This window comes from Pleurodeles waltl, chromosome 6 (genome assembly GCF_031143425.1).
Source record: "Pleurodeles waltl isolate 20211129_DDA chromosome 6, aPleWal1.hap1.20221129, whole genome shotgun sequence".
NCBI classification, from domain to species: Eukaryota; Metazoa; Chordata; class Amphibia; order Caudata; family Salamandridae; genus Pleurodeles; species Pleurodeles waltl.
In genome coordinates, this window is record NC_090445.1 from 685,691,783 (window position 1) to 685,709,951 (window position 18,169).

The 18,169-nt window shown below is 42.5% G+C and overlaps 1 protein-coding gene across 1 annotated transcript in view; it reads right to left on the reverse strand.

Annotated features, from left to right (window-relative positions):
- ABRAXAS2 (abraxas 2, BRISC complex subunit) overlaps positions 1 to 17,782 on the reverse strand; it is a 222,665-nt gene extending 204,883 nt beyond the window's left edge. The window contains exon 1 of the mRNA XM_069239121.1: positions 17,682 to 17,782. Coding sequence (XP_069095222.1) covers positions 17,682 to 17,753 — 72 coding nt within the window. The 5' untranslated portion in view covers positions 17,754 to 17,782. The remainder of the gene's footprint in view (positions 1 to 17,681) is intronic.
- Positions 17,783 to 18,169: the final 387 nt, after the last annotated feature.

Here is an 18,169-nt window from a genome sequence, read left to right on the forward strand (position 1 = left end):
ACATATACCCATCATAAACAACCCTTGGTTGCCTCTGACTCAGGAACGTCTGGTTCAGTGCTCCCTAGCTCCTCATAAACTACAGGTGTCGGTGATCTATTTGTTAACTGCACTCTTAAACCCAGCTCCACTATGGCAGAAACAGGGCGCTCAACTCCAATGAATGGGTTTATATTCCACTGATTGCATAGCATGCTTAGCAGGCTTTGCAATAACTTGGCAGCGAATCCTAAGAAACCCAAAGATTTTCCACCCCTCACATTGGTTATCGCCTCCCCGGATAGTTGCCACATTATATCCAGGTTTTGTCACACCTCTCTGCAGCTCCCGTTGGCGTGGAGAGATTCAGAGCTGCCTGGCAGCACAACTTGAGTCACCAGATAAAACCTGGTACTACTGCTGCATGCAGACCAATCATGTTTCCAACAATCAATGTCATAAACTTTTACACTATACGTTTTTACATCGAGCATACACCACCCACAAGGACCTAGACATCCTGGACACCAATAGACCCCAACATTATCTCAAATAAAAGGTTGATCAAGCAGACTTCGCACACCTAATTGGAACTGTGCACTGATCAAATCATTTTGGGAGGACCTTTATACTACACTCTCTCGCATGCTTGACCAAACACTTGAGTCAGATCCACAAATGGCCTTACTGGGCCATGGTAAACCACGTTGTGGTGAACGTTTGTGAACGTTTTGAAGGTGGACCACCATAGGCTGAATTATGGGCAAAAATGTTTTGAACTCATTATGGAATGAGTTTCGGAGTGCCGCAAATACTATAGTATGTTGACTTTAATGCTTACAAGAGCCCCTAGAGGACACCACAATACAAATAGCATTTGTAAGAAACATGGTCATGTAACCATATAGTTAGCCCCTAGGGGCACAGCCACACAAAAAACAGAATGGCAGAAAATAATGCAGTGCAACCATATATTTAGCCCTTAGAGGGCATAGTGCATTACACATTTTCAAGGCTAGCAGGCCTACTATAATGATATTACAAACAAGACCCTTAAAACACAAACTACTCTCAGCCTCAAGACTAACGTTCCAGCCATGGGAGAGCTTAAAAAGACACTGAAAGGTAGGAGGAGTTATTATTTGAGATTCCACAAACCCTCCAGACACCCCTGCTTCGCCTCCATCGTGCTGGCCCACACCCTCACCCACATACAATGCAGCAGAGCATGAGGACACTCCTACCTCACAGCAAAAGCCTAGAACGGCCTCCCCCTGCACTTCAGGAAACCCCCTACTCTATGGGAGTTGGGTTGGATGCTAAAAACCTGGCTCTTTGAGACCCTGGATCCTGCCAGCGCCTGGATACCCTCATGGGTGACAAGACATGCGCTACAAGTCGACTGATTGATTGAAGTTTTCAGCAGATAAAGCTGTGCATACAAACACAGCTATAAATGTTCTTTTCAGTGCCACAACCAGGTGCCATGAAGAAAACGAGACAGGACCTGAAAAAAAGAAATTAAACTACCTTCTCAAACTCTTCAAAGCTTTGTTTTCAACTGGTTTGTTTTCAGACTTTTTTGAACTGCGTTTTCCATCATTTTGGAGCTTTTTACTTAAAATGACAAAGTCACTGCAAATTGTCCTAAAAAATTAACAGGTACCACAGATATAGTATTAGTTTCTCATTCCGATGTTCCTCAACCCTTCACTCAGAGGGGAAAATGGGAGTTTAAGTATCGAAGGTAAAACATCTACAGTAATCTAGCCAAATAAACCCAATAACCAGTAACACAGAACTAACACTAAGCTTGGGCTCCGCAGCAGCATCCTGCCCAGTGCAAAGCACTTAAACACCTTGTTAGGGGTAGTAAACACTATATACATACATTACAATACAACAGTCTCCAAATGAAAGAGCTGAAAGACTACAATATCTGGGAAAGTATTGTGGTTGTCAAGTGATAAGAACTTGAGAACACAGCCATGCTCGCTGCAGTATAGTGCCTGTACCCAAATCTCTGTTAGCCGGTAACTGCTCCAGGTTCCATTTCAGGGATTTTAATTGTATGTTGCGAAAATAGGATTCACTAGGGTGGCAGGACGTTCCTCCCTGTTCTGCCTTCACGCCTCCATAAACGGAAGAGGAGCTTCTGCACTGCTTGTCAGCGTCAGTTTTCGGAAGCCCTTTGAAACAAACTCTTCTCCTCCACTCTCCAGACATGTCAGAAACAAGAGATATTAGGGAGTTTATCCATCTTCTGGTAGTTTATCCAACATTTTTGGCTTGAAACCTGTTGTGATACAAAAAACAAAAGCAACACACCATATCGGATTCGAAACACTTTAAAATTGCACCAATGTTTCTGGCGAATATCCACTTGGAAGAGATTCAGGCTGTTGACCCACATGTATAAACGTGAGACCAACTGATATCCAGATAAAATTGCCATCATAAATATGTGGAGTGTCAAGCATTCAGCGACGAGGCTGATGGCACAGTCTAAATCGTAGGAACACTGGCACGACGAAATATCGCAGGAACACTGAAACAAGGTGAATTAATAACCAACAGCCTGCACACTCCTGCAGTGAGTTAAAGACTGGCTGCTGACACCAGCAGTGAGCTGTACGTCATGAGCTCAATTTGCGGAAATATAAATGCAGCCCTTCATCCTTCTCAAGTCGAGTGATAAATAATCATCAATTAATTCGATAAAAGTAACAGATCATTTATGGTGCTAAAAAATTATGTTTTAAAAAAACTACAATTAGTACGCTCGCTTTTCAACTGCCACGGGCAGCACAAAAACTCCATTACTAATAGGCACACAAGTCGATGATGCACAGTGCATGGTATGTTTATGTGTTTATGTTTATGTGTTCTCAGTCATCCAATGGATTTGGACATGCCTTTATTTCCTATATTCTATGCACCACTTTTCTTACACTATTAAAAGAAACTAGCTTGACAATAGTGCCACATACATTTTGTGATCAACGCCCCTGATAAAGAGCCCACCTTTTTCCCACGGGGTGTTTGGTAACTAAGACAGCAAGCGGCTTGATAAAATGCGATTTACACGCCTGTGATGTGAAAGCGAGAGTTGAAATGCAGGAAAAGCTTCTTCCAGTAACAAAAATACGGTAGCCTTTTTACAATACACTACCACTTAAAATATGGTACAGCTTTCACTGAACCAGAAACTTTTCACTATATGTATATTTTATATATATATATAAAAAAAATAGATAAGGGGTAATGTTACACTTTGTTAGGTACTAATTTCATAAAGCATAATTTGAAGGGAAAGCTGAAACCAGACGAGAGGCAGGGCCAACACACGCTGTAATTTGAGGAAGCGTGACGTAGTGTAATGGCCAACAATAATGTTCTCTTAGTGAAATCGTCTGGGAAGGAACTAAGCACACAAAGAAAGGGACATTTTGAAAGATGCACCAATAAAAAGGGAGCATTTAAGACCAGCACAACAAAGAATGAATAGCAAGAGTGGGCGTGGTTAAAAGCCTAGAGATATAATACAACATGCCTTGCAGACAGCACTGCGTGCTGCCAAGCTCAACCTTAAAAAAAACATCCCAGTGAGTATCAGTAGAGACAGAGAGCACAACAGAGGTCATTTAGTTGCACTGTCGCAACTCTTCACACATAAGTGTTGCTATCACCCAATCATGTTCAAGCGTTAGAATAGCAGAATTCCTCCCAGCACACAAGGAAGGAAAAACATAAGCAGTTCAGCATGTTCTTGATAATACTGATATTCGAGTCTCCTGCTTCAGGATGTTTCTCCATCTGTTCCCTCAGTCCTACTGTAGGTGCCGCTTTATGAAAGCCACTGGTGCCTACGGATCAGCAAAAACATGCATCTTCTGCTTACATTTGACCATGCACAGGTTTGCATTGAGAATCTCCATCTTTTGCAGTCTCTTCTTCACACATGGCAACGTTCATCGCACCTACCGCAATACCATGGTGAAGTCCATGTACACAAACAGAGCTGTGCTGTTTTAAGACAGACTATACTTTTTGTGCACCAGGTGAAGGCTGATGTCTCGGTCCCTGAAACTGAGGAAGCAGGCTGACATGCCTATGCTGCTTAAATGAGGCAAGCCTCTGAGCATGAGTGATGTGGGACTTCCTGAAGACAAGTAAATTAGAGATGTTTGCTTTGCCCAACATTTTATCACACTTGTCTTTCCTTTAAAGATTCCATCTAAGTCATCTTTATCAACTCCAGAATGCTAACAATTCAATTATTACTATACTGGGGTTGATCCGGAGGCCTTCACTCCTTCTGCAGACCACCTCCAGGATCCCAGTTATCATGAGCAGCTTCTTGCCTCAAGTTGCCGTGTCACCTTCCAATGTAACTTCTCTGCTTGACCATGTGAATCTACATTATCTGCTTGTTCTTTTATGTGGTCCACGTGTATCATAAGCGTGTCTATGTTGCAAATTGTATGTATGTATATGGTATGTCTATTGTCCAAATATATATTTTTTTTTTTAAAAGGAAGCAGAGCTCTCTATATAATCAAGGACTAGCATAAAAAGTCAACCGGTGATAGAAGAGGTAGCATGGTTGCAGGCTATTAATAGAGTATACACTTTTTAGTTTACAGTCTGATGAAATCTTGCTTCTGGGTGCCAAGAACCACCTTAGATAGCACGTTTGTCTGCAAGTGAAGAAGGGTGCTGATTTGATAGCTTTGTAAATGATGTAGCTGGTTTAGAAGATGATGCAAGCTGGCAAGGAAACCAATAAAGTTGCACCGGTATGGGGTGGTGTGATCACGATTCTGCAAACTCTGGATGAGACTTTCTACTGCATGTTGAATGGCTCTATGGGGTGCCAGTGTGGAGTCTGGAAGGCTAATCAGCAGGGTGTTAACACCATCCAGATGTGACAGCATGAGGGCTTAAACAGCACTCTATACAGACCAGATGGCCAGAATCCACACAGGCCAGATTATATACAACAGTTGTAGTGTGGGCGAGGGATGCGGCATAGTTGCCCCCTCTAGAGCCTGCTCTTTGTGCTGGCCATGGAAACTTTGGCTAGCCTGGCAAGAACGGGCAACCACTAACAGGGAATACAGATTGGTGTGACCCATCAACACACTGCGCTCTTCGTGGCTAATTGACAGATTTTCCTCAGAGACAGATCTCAAAGGGGCTGAGAATATTCTGGAAGAAACTGGATCACTTTCAGGCCTGAGGGCCAACTGGTAGAAAACAAAGCTTTTCCCAATAGAAGAGAATCGTGGAGCACAAGAGGGATTGGGAGATCTACAGTGGGAATCTCGTTTCCTGCCTTATCTGGGGGAGACAATCTTTCACGATCCGTCTGACCTGTTAGAGGGGAACCTGGGTTCAGAGGAGAGAAAGTTGAAAGTGCACACCGAATTTTGCCAGTCACTACTGCTCAGTTGGGATGCGCATGGCCTTACTGAAAATGGTGGCTCTCTACCGCTTATTATACTTTTTTTGGGACACTCCCAAGGTTGGTCCCTAATTTCTGCATTCATATGTGAACATGGCCATAGTCAGGTGGCGCTATCCATGCTACAATGTCGGACATTGTGGGGGTGGGGGTTGGTGTTGACTAGCAGTTCCATACTTCGAGGCATACTACCTTGCATGGCAACTAAAATGGTACAAACAATGGCTAAGGGCATACAGGCCCCGGGAAGGACAATTGGTCCAATTATCCCTGATATTGGCAACCTTACCAGAGTGCTGCTGAAGGCAGGGTGCCTGTTGACTGAAGGGTCCAGGGAGTTCATGATCATGTGGAATGTTGAGACAAATGCCTTCAGAAGACACTTAACCATGTCCCCTACTCTCCGGTGGTCCCTATGAAAACACTGACAGTTTTGCCCCATGGTGGTCACACGGTGCAGTGGTGATAATAGTACAGGAGTGGATGTAAGCAGGGACAACAACAGTTGGTGACCTGTTCCGAGAGGCAAAACCTCTACCATTCGAGGACTTCCGCACGGCGTTTGACCTCCCATAGAGACACTTTTTATTACACCAAGCAGTAATGGCGGCCTTCTGCAAACATTGGAAGACGGGATCCACCAAACCTCTTCGACTCAGATGTCACCAATACAAGGAACTCTCTTCAGGAACATTCAAGGCGCTAAGAGATCGTTGGAGGACACAGTCCAACTGCTATAGAAGTTGAGGGCCAAGTGGGAAGAAGATTTAGCGACCCCCGACAGCAGACAGAGACTGAGAAGCACTGCTGGTCAGAGTCCACAGAGTTTCTAGGAATGCCAGGTTCAAATTGATAAATACTACATGCTATACAGGGCATATCTTACACTGGGGTGTATTAACAAATATTTTCACACGGCAGATGCAGCTCGCCCTAGGAGTGGCTCAGTGGAATGCAGAGTTACTTCACATGCCATGGGACTGCCCTGTACTAATTCTTACTGGGAGGAGGGGAGGAGGGTACTGGTGAGAGTCACTGAGAAAGAAGTCCCTATCTCCCAGGGCCATTGCTTACTACACTGATTTCCCCATACCACAAAAAACAAACAATGTCACTAGCAAGTTCCAGGACTTAGCACTATCATTCGCAAAACGAGAACTTACGAGACATTGAAAAGCCCCATGGGGTCCAAGAGTAGCCATCAGGCACAGGAAGCTGGAGAGATGGGCAGGGTACGCGGGAGCAGTCCTGCTGCAAGAAGTGCAAATAGGCATAGGAACAGTCAAGACGGCCCAAGTCTGGGAGGTGATAGTAGATAGCCTGAAAGATCCAGACCCTACATCTTTGGGATCCCCACCCGGGATTCACCTGCACCTGAAACACACTAAGGGAGATACTACCCCTCACACCACAGAGGCACACAAGATGTAAGGTAGAACACCCCTCACGAGAACCTCAGTGGACTGCCCCCTAAAACACGCAGATAGTAAACCGGGTGTGGCGACATAAAGCTGTGCTCTTCATAGTCCCGACTCCTGGGGTGGGTGGGGAAGGGGAGATTTCATCAAACTGAGTTCAGTTGTGTTTATTTTTTTATTCTTGGACAGTGTACTACTTGATTCTAAACTTGTATGCCGATTTATTATCGTTATGTATGCTACGATTCGGTAATACGATTTTCCAAAGAACTGTACACTGAATGGGTATAAATCTCAATAAAAAAAATTGTTAAAAAATTAGGGCTTAAAACAGCATTTCTGAAGTTTCTTTTTGAAAGAAACTGTTTCACGTTCTTTAAAAGAGAGAGCTGGAACACTACTATTGTTGTTTTTTGTGAATATGTTGTTCAGGGTGAAGCTGGTGTCCAGGAAGAATCCAAGTGACTTGCCATTTGGTTAAAGTTGAGGTTCGAAGCACTCAAGGTTCATAACATTAGTACGTACATTTCTTCTGCATGGACATAAACAGGTCATTCACCTCAGACCATGCTGTATTTCCACCTTTTCATATTGTGCACTTTGTTCAGGGATGTGATATTTGTTCAGCACCCCTTATATCTTCTTAGAACCAAACCTGAGCAGATGCAGGTTCCCCGAGATCAATTGTTGTTAACCGAGAGCTAGGTTACAGAAGAGTTAAGATAAGTTGGTGGGACAACTAAGTGCACCTTGTCCTGTGTAGTGCCCTGGCACCTTCATCTTGCAGGACAGGACAAAGCAAATATAACCTCAGTCAGGCTGGGATATTGGAGGCAATCAATACATCAGGGTGTGGCCTTATCAATCTGCAAAGTTAACTGCTTTCCTAGAACACTGGTGATTGGAGAAGGCAATTGCTGCAAATATCACTGCCCCTTGAGATGCTGTAACCACATACACCATAAGAAAGCCTCAGGATCACAACTCCACCAGTTACATGTATTATCGCTGTCAGATATTTGTGTTCCATGGCGCCTCCGGTCAGTGGAGCAGAGGCTGAAGAGGTAGACCAGGCTAGCCACACGTGCCCTGAAGCAGTAGTAACACGCACAGTAGTTCAGCCTGGCTTCAAATGGCAAGCCAGTATGTTCAAAATGGAGACCACCACCAATCTGATGCACCAGAAAGCAGGCAAGGATGGCGTCCAGCCGCACTCACCAACCTGCTCCCACCAGACCAAGTTGTAGCAGTCTTCTGTGCATGTCACAGTCCTAGCTTATATGGAAGCTTGAACACAGTGTCAGCCCTATAGCATTGGCAACAGCCCCTCTTCACTGCTGGGCTTAAGCAGAACCAGTAGTTAGAGGGCAGAAGGCTTAGACACAAGGCCCAGGGAAACATCTTATCTCAGCAGATGACTCTTCACAGTCACACTGTGTCACAGGTATGGGGCCGTCTAAACATGATGAAACAGGATATTGTTCTAAATGGCAAAGTTTCAGAAAGCTGTCCTTGTGGCAGCCAGCTCTCTTCTGCCATTATCACCCCAATTCACACACACATACATATGTGTTTAAACAATATCTATATCAGCTCTTACAACCAATTTCCCAACCATTTCAGTTGCCGCTGACATTTAGTTCCATCTGCAGAGTCATATGTACAAATTCAGGCAAGGGCAACTCCTTATATTCTCCTATGGTCAATAAACTGAATATCAAATTGGGTAATTGTGCTCCCTAATATTTACAGTACTTACAATCAGCTTAAGAAGTGCTATACAAAATTAAATTTACTATCATAACCACTTACTTTCCCATTCTACACTTTTCAAAACGCACGGAAACTTCCCCAATGGCCTAAAAAATCTCCAACCTGAACCTTTACAGCATTTTCACCCCCAATGACCCAGACACTCTGGATATAGACTCCTCTGTATGCAAACACAACAAGAAAACTCACATCATCATTAACAGTCTAGCACCGCTTTACTTAAAAAAAAATAAAAAAACATTAAAGCCTGTCCTAAGCCCAGTTCACTCCCAACCTCAAATGAGAGCAGGGCTCGAAATATCCACTCGACCACTAGCATTGGCGAGTCTTACTTGATCAGGTTCCGCTATTTTTAATACTTAGTCATCCCTTCTGGTAAGAAGGCACTGAACAGGTGTTCTGTTCAGTTGAAATGTGGAGGGACAATAAAAGATGCCTATGAATCTTGTTCTTATGTCACATTTGCTGTGTTCACAGACAGAGGGCAAAATTCAGTTTTTCTTACAATTAATTTTCATTCTCACTGCAGGGTTCCAGGACTTGGTAAATTGAACTGTGTGACCTGCTGCTCAGAATGAAAATAAAAGGATATAAGGTGTCAGTTTTTTTCCTAACACACATCATTTAAATTACTAAGTCAACTGTGCAAACATTTCAAAATATATTTCAGTAGTTGTGAAAGCCCTTTTTTATATTTCAGTGAGATGAAAAAATATTTTAATAGGATGAAAGCAAATCAAAATACCCAATTTTCACAGATTGTTAAAACACTATGTAGTTTTATCAGTAAAGCTGCAAGTTAGTGGAGAGGTTTTTGGACATTTCTTGGAAAGTTACTTTTGTAGGCGACAATATGATACCACATTATGGTTTAGTAATATATTTATTAAAATTGAGTGTTTAACCCCCTCGCTGCCAGGCCTTTCCCCTTCAGGTGCCAAGCCTTTTTTTTGGTTGTTTGGGGCAGTTCGCGCTTAGGCCCTCATAACTTTTTGTCCACATAAGCAACCCAAGCCGAATTTGCGTTCTTTTTTTCCCAACATCCTAGGGATTTAGAGGTAGGCAGACTTTGTGTGTTCCCCTGAAGGAGACCAAGAAAGTAGCCAAAATACAGTGAAAATCTTGTTAAAAAAAAAAATTTGAAAAAAGTGCTGCAGAAGAAGGATTGTGGTTTTTCCCCTGAAAATGGCATCAAAGGGTTTACGGTGCTAAAATCACAATTTTCCCAGCTTTTAGGAACAGGCAGACTTGAATCAGAAAACCTAATTTTTCAACACAATTTTGTCATTTTACTGGGCCATACCCCGTTTTTACTATTTTTTGTGCTTTCAGCCTCCTTCCACTTAGTGACAGAAACGGGTGTGAAACCAGTGCTGGATCCCAGAAAGCAAAACATTTCTGAAAAGTAGACAAAATTCTGAATTCAGCATGGGGTAATTTGTGTAGATCCGACAAGGGTTTCCTACAGAAAATAACATCTGAAATAAAAACAATATTGAAATTGAGGTGAAAAAATACAGCCTTTTTTCTCCACGTTTTACTCTGTAACTTTTTCCTGCGATGTCAGATTTTTCAAAGCAATATACCGTTACGTCTGCTTGACTTCTGCTTCGGGTATTTAGGGCTTGTAGGTTCATCAAGAACTCTAGGTACCCAGAGCCAATAAATGAGCTGCACCTTGCAATGAGTTTTCATTCTATACCGGATATACAGCAATTCATTTGCTGAAATATAAAGAGTGAAAAATAAGTATCAAGAAAACCTTTCTATTTCCAAAATTGGCACAAGATAAGGTGTTAAGAAGCAGTGGTAATTTGCACATCTCTGAATTCTGGGGTGCCCATATTAGCATGTGAACTACAGGGCATTTCTCAAATAGATGTCTTTTTTACACACTGTCTTATATTTGGAAGGAAGAAATGTAGAGAAAGACAGGGGAAATAGCACTTGTTTTGCTATTCTGTGTTCCCCAAAGTCTCCTGATAGAAATGGTACCTCACCTACGTGGGTAGGCCTAATGCTCGCGACAGGAAATGCAACATGGACACATCACATTTTTACATTGAAATAAGGCGACTCTGTAAACTATTTGTCTAGGATCACACAATTTGAAACCCGTTTACGGTTCAAGGTCATTACAGTTAGGTCAAGTAGACTATTTAAGTTACTCAACCTGCAGGTCTAGTAACATTTTTATAATTTTTCGAGCCCTGGAGAGAAACAGAATGCTATGCATTTAAAGCTCTGGCATAAGCACATAGCCCCAAGTCCTCATCAATGACTTAAAATCCCAAGTAATATTGCACAAAGCAAATACAATACTAAAATCAGCATAGCATTTCTTCCAGACCAAATGATTGCCATCTTAAGCTGTCCCAGTTACAGTGTTCTGTGAAAACTCAGTCAAAATCCAGAAGAAGAGTGCCTGGTCCAACTGATTCATCAATTTCAAAATAGTCAGTTTGTTATGAGAAACTCTGTGGAATTCAAGAACCTTTCTCCATAATATGAAACAGACGTGTTGCGTTAATGATACTGTCACACCCTAGCTAATGAAACATATTCCAGTAATATTCTGAAAGGTAGTGCTAAGCATCATCTAGAACAACAATTCACATTATGCCCTTTGACTCTATTGCTCTAGATTCCAGTCTAGCTATAGCACTGAGAACAGCATCCTTCAACTTGTTGATTAGATATTCCCCATGCATGATTATTACAACTCAGAAGCTCTCATCCTTCATGTCAGACTGTTGACAATTTGTGCAGACCGTGCATTACAGAATGCCTCAAAGCTCTACTGCTGCCATCTCTCTTCAAAATTTACACAGAAATACTATGTACGATTTTAATACTAATAAGCATTTACTTTAGAAACATTCTCCATCAAGGTAACAGATGTGAGAGACACTACTAGGTGAAAAACTGCCTCAATGAATTTGGAAGCCAAAGTCCATGAACCTCCTTCAATGTAATCTTTCTAATACTGACCATTATCCAATACCGAACACTCACCCCCTCTATATCTTTGAATTATTGTACCCTAACTTTAGACTCCAAAGCTCATACTGTCGACCCTTACAAATCTGCTTGCTCCATTGTCAATCTTATGCAAAATCAATGTTTTCACCACTGACACCAAATTCCACAGCCTGTTTCTAGTCATTCCTGCAAAACTGCACCTCAGAAATGAATCTAAGATTTGTCTTCCTACACCCTAAAAGCTAGTGTACAATCCTTTACACCTCTTGCCTGGAGTTAAATAAATGTTTTTTTTATATAAACAGCTCCATAGGAGTTTGAGAACAAGCAACAAAATTATGAAATTTAGTGTGGTAATGACAACAGCAATATGAAAGAGAGCAATCAGTTGCCAGCACAAAAGAGAGCAACAGTATGACAACTCAGAACCTCCCCTGTTGCCTCTCTCCCACAAGTAGTTTAATGGTACAGGAGATTCCTGAGGTCTGCAGCAAATGAGCATATTCCAGCCCATGTCACCACCAAGTAGCAATGGTAAAATGTTCTAGGCACTGACCCCAAATCACATTGTGTTTACAGGGGGAGGCAACTCAAACTCATCCAAATACATGTGTGTGTCTAAAAGACATCACCTATCCATGCTACCTAGTAACTCACCGAGGCCCAAGGTGCTTCTCTGTTTCTCCACGTCTTTACAATCTCTCATTTAGCTAGGAGTAAGCTGAGACTTACTAAACATTTCAGACCCCCTCCAAAGCAATTTTTAGGCATTTGTGGAGGCCAAGTAGTACAATGTTGGGAGTATCTGCATGAGGTTATCCCAAGATCTAACTCAAAGCTCAGACTACCTCTATGCAGAAACCTCAATCATCCTACAACCCTAAACTATGGGGAAAGTACCCCCTACAAGTAGGGTAGCTTATACAATCAGGTGAGCAATTCTACTGTACTTTCCAAAGTCTTGCAAATGTTTAACACGCACAGCAAATAAGACCTTGTCAGCTATCAACCTACTGTTCACCTACCCTGCATCAGCAAGCTCACATTGAAAAAGCATTCACCGCCCTACTTCAAGACCACATTAACACCAACCATCTCCTACATGGCTATAAATTCAGCTTCAGATCATACTGCAGTATACACAAAACGCCATTGGTAATTACTTGGGGGTTGCTTTCAAGTCCATCATTAATTTGCACTCCATGCCACCTTAGTTTGGACTCAGCAATACACAAATCAGTCCTGACCCTGCTCCAATGGGAACAGTCTAGCCCGAACTGCCAGGCCCTCCCTGAACCGGAATACAAGGAGTGATGGATTCGGATGCAGTCAGAGTAATTACCAGTGGCTGAGATTAATTCAAGTATTCCATCTATAACTTTTTGTATACTTCAGAACATACTGCAGCACAGCGACAACTACCTTACAAACTCACAGACTATCCATTCCTGACCAGAGAAAAAGATGACCCTTTCCTTCTGACATTACTTAACCTGTCAAATGCCTTCAACAGTATCTACAACCTCATCCAGACCACAAAGTCTCAAACAGGACTCACTAGTTTACATCCTACTTATCGAGCCATTATCAGTTCCTTCACATGGGCATCACCAGGCCCAAGAAGACCTGAGCACCTGCAATGTTCTCAGTGTCCTATCTTGTACCCTGTCATCTTTAACCTCAACATGGAACACCTTGGGCTCTCATCCGAGATAACAAAAAAATTCACCAATAAACTAACGACATTCAGGCTCTATTTGAAGGTCTCCTCTGCTCCAGACAACCAATGCCTTAAACGCTGGTTGTATATCATTCAGATGCCAACACCTACCTGAGGCATAACTCTACTAAAAGGGAATGACTGCTGTTTGTCAAGAATAGGCACTATCTAGTTCAAACCTAGATCAACGGTATGAACTTTGACAGATTCAAACTGCAACTTTCACACAGTGCCAAGTCATTGACATCCACCCTGGAGACCGATCTTACTCTCAAAGAAAATATCACCAATAAAATTAAGATGGCATGGTACCAAGCTCTACACTAAAGAAAGCAAAGCCATTCTTACCAGAATTGAATTCAGAACCACTGTTCGAGCTCTCGCACACTCGCACATGAATGGTGGCACTACGATGCCCCAAAGTCTCACAGAGGCCACACTTGCCTCTATTAAGGACATGCATCAGCATGTCTCATTGGCTTGAAAAACTACGACATCATCAACCCCCACCCTCAAATAACTCCACTGGCTGGCAGTGCCAGCCCACACTATCTTCAAAATGAGCTGCATCATCTAAAAAGCCATCACAACTGCCACGCACTTATGCTTATATGACCACCGACTCTCAGGACATACTGTTTGGGGTCAAGGAGAACATGTTTTTATGTTTATGTTCTCCTTAGGACAAGTAGGCCCAGACCCCTGCAGCACAAACCCTTTAGCTGCCAGTTACAGTACCACATTATGGTTCAAGGAAGAGCACTGCCTGCAAATAAGGTAATATTTGTGCCCAAATGTTAGTGATGTTCAAACTAATATTTATGGTTCACTAATGCAAAGTCTTTATTATTAGGGTGAAGACTAAGAAAACGTAAGCTCGAACTGCACTGACAGTTGTTGTAGTATAAAAATGTGTACACACATTTGCAAAGTTTGATAATATGCAGCTATGTATAATGCTACCAGCATACTCTCTGGTTTGATGCAAATATTTGCAGAAGCTTGAAAGCAAGATTATGGAATATCGGCTTTCAAAATACAATGTGCACAAAAAAATGCAAACAGGAAAAAAACGTTTTGCTACTGTGAAATTTAGGTACCATTTCTTTGAAGCATCATTCAGTGAAATGTGTTGATGCATGGTACTTTTTCCAAAAAAGATATTCATAATGGAAAGATCAGTGTAACCATTTCCAAAAAGATTATGGGAAACATGAAAATAAACTAGCATTAGCTAAGCCAATAGCTCTGACTTTGGTGATTAACCTTTTGGTTTTGTCAATGTGTGCCGTGTTTTGACTTAGTTTTTGTAAAAATGTTATTGTTGTGGGAGCTGTCGGGCCCTCACCATCATAACAAACATTGGCAAAGCAAAAAATATTTTTGGTCTTAAAAAGCACACCTTGCTATAGTAGTTCAGAAAACTGAACAAATCTATGTGTCAATATGTTCCTTGTGAAAGAGTAGAATGTTGTTACTCAAAGTGAAGACAGCCAATAAATACAGAGAGTTAGAATTTTAATAAAAACAAAACATTTTGGATAACCAATTAGGGGTCCACTTCTTCAAGAAAAATCACAAAAGTGTACAAACAGTAAATGTTCTCCCATTCGTGCAGGTTTACTGCACTCATGAATTCACATGAACTTACAGAGGTAGGCCAAGAAAAGCAAAATATTTCCGAATTGCATTTTAGCATGAGCAAATACGCATGTGTAGATTTGCTCATGTCAAATCTGTTGAGTGCTTACAAATTCTCTTTCCCTCCAACCACTTTTTCTCAACCCAGGAAGTAGTTTTATTTCTGCCCTTGTCAGGAGTAAATTTCCAACCTTTCTCTGCATGGAAATGATTACAGACGAGATGATGAAAACCCTTAAAGAATGCATGTTATTGAGTTTACACAGTCTAAAAGGGCATTCTAGTCTTAGAATTATTGCTCACCCCCATCTACAGCCTCAGGATGTTGATCTGTTGAAAGGTGCCATAATAAAGGAATTGCTAATATTAAACCCCTACAATAGTATGAGCCCTGGCATAATTAGAGAGGCTAGTAACAGAGCTCTTAAATAATGAGATTGCTGCCACAATGTGTCACTGCACTACATGGTATCAAAGGGACAAGTAGATTGTTTACAGGTCAAGAAGATGTATGAAGCAACCTGTTCCATGGACAAATAGATATTTGATAAAATTCCACACCCCTGGTGACTAACATATTTTACAACTGCTATGGCTTTCAGTACATCCACAGACAGGACACCAACAGCCTGGAGGCAGAGTAGTGCAAAAAACAATGCAACAGGCCAAATACATTCCTGGTATCCATAAGGTCTGCCCCAACATTGTTTTAATTTAGAAAAGAACTGATAATATACCTCTTTAAAGAGCAATTCGTTATGATGCAGTGACAGTTGAAGCGTGCTCTTAGAAACCAGCTAAATATTGAAAATCCATTACCTTCAAATAAGAAACTAGAAAGAAAGTAAATTCCAAATACCATGCTACGTTCTAATTAGGAATTGCTCCTTCACGCCTATAGTAAAAATTATCTTAAAATTAATCTCTACAGAAAAACCGAAGCCCACTGCTCAAATCTGCACAACCACTTATACCACAATTTACAAATCACTGTCCCTGGATATTCATTAGCCATGCTCTAGCTTGCAAACGCCTCTCCAAAGAACGTTAACCCAAACCTCACCTATGGCTTCTACTAAAAAACATAATGGTGGCAAACTGTTCTCAAATTGCACAGTCACCTAATCTACACATCTGCTCATCTGCTATTATTAATTGTAGCTCGTATTGCACCTCGGGCATTCACTGCTGTACGGTAGGGGTAAATAAAAGTGAATAATAAAAAAAGAAATTAGGGTGCCTAAGTCTCCGTTTACGGTCAGATATGACATCTCATTGCTCAGACAAAGAAAAGCCTGTCACCAGGTATCCTAACTCTAGGGACTGGTTGCCATGACTGCTTATTGCTCATGGTGCTGCGAGTCACCCGGTCGTATTCCTATGGGCACCTACTGTCAGGTCTCATCTCTCAGAGATCATGTCAGAAGTGGCATTCTAAAGGGACCACGCCACAAGTTATAGCTTGTGGGGGAGGGGGGATTCCTCAGTGCAGAACATGGCAGAATGGCTCACTCCCCAACACACTACAACTGGATTTCTCTCATATAGACACTGTCACTAGGTCTAATTCCTTAGGGTGCCACCAGTCAAAGGCACTGATCAAGAATGCACACTTATTACTAGGTTTCTCTCCTGAGGGCAAGACATAGCAGTGGGTCGTATTTTACGAGGCACCTAAGGACATAGACCTCAACATTGCCTGATAGGAGTATCGTTCACAGCGACATAAGTAGGTAGTGGAATTGCATTACTCGGGCTACTGTAGCTTGGTGGCTTTCACTCCTCAGTTCACCATTCATCAGCGGTCTCATGTCACTAACTGTGATCCATTCCTCAGAACACTGCCTATCGCTTGGCCTGAATCCTCTGCCCAAATTAGGACTCCATTCTCAAAGCACAACCTGTCACTGGGTTTCAATCTTGAGGGCAGCACCTATCACACTGTGTCACTCCCAGGGACACTATCTTTACTAAAGTCGTGTTAATTAGGACACCACCTGTCAATAGGTAGAGCGTCTTTAGAGACCACCTGTCACATAGGATCATTGAGTCTCATTCCTCGGGGCATTACCGAAGAGTGGAGTGGCTATTCCTTAGGATTCAACCTGTCAGGGCTGCTTACTCTTCAACGCACCCACCAGCTGCCTGTGATATCGGTCTCAGCCCACCGTCACAAGATCTCATTCCTGAAAGGCCTTTAATTAGCTTACATTCTTCAGAGAACCACCCTTCACGAGGCCTCATTCATTCCTCGTTGGCATCAATATTCACGGTACACTGCCTGCCAAAATTGTCTGTACTGCCACTGGTGTCATTCCCCAAGTTGTCGGCTTCCAGAGGTTGTCTCCTCCCACATGTCAATGAATGTCTATCTGTTACAAGTCTCGTTCTCATGACACTGCATTTTAAGGACTCACGTTCCTCAAAGAACATACTGTAAATGTTTTTTCAAGGCACTGCTTCACCGGGCAAGCGATTCATCGTTACTACTACACAGGCTGTCAGAGGTTCCATTCCTCAGGTCGCTGTCTATTAATGAGGCTTCCTCTTTTTAGCCCCATCTGCCCACGCCCCACTACACTCTAACTCCAGGATCTTACTCTCTCTTGTAATCTGCCAAGTTATCACAACAAACCATCCCTAACAACAAGTTGCCCACCTTTCCCTTGCCCTCCTCCCTCTTTCCCCCTGCCCCGCTCACATGGTCCGCTCCGCTGTTGGCGCTGTGGAAACACACGGAACTGAAGGTATAACCAGAAATGGAAGCCGCCATGATGGAAGCCCCCCTCCCTCCCACAATGCAACGCGCTCAACAGAATGCAAGCACCGGAGACTCACTCACTTCCTGATCCGACCGATGGCCTTGTGGGAAATGGTGTCCGTTGAAGTAGCCGAAACCCCCTTATGCAGACAGAGAGACAGGACGTATGTGGCTCGTGTACTTTTTCCTATGTTTGACAAGACCACCTACAGACTCTGGGGACGGTGCTAGAGATGAAGTAGAAAGTATACGTCAGAGGCAGATCTATGCAACGAACTCCGCATAATAGGCTTCGCAAGTGTGGCCAAAGTCATGGTTACCTGGATATAATTTAAGATTGCCTCTTTTGCTTAAAAATATAAGCTGCGATTAATTCTCACGCGTGTGCTGGAAAACGCTACACCTTTCAGTCATGGGACGAATATCAG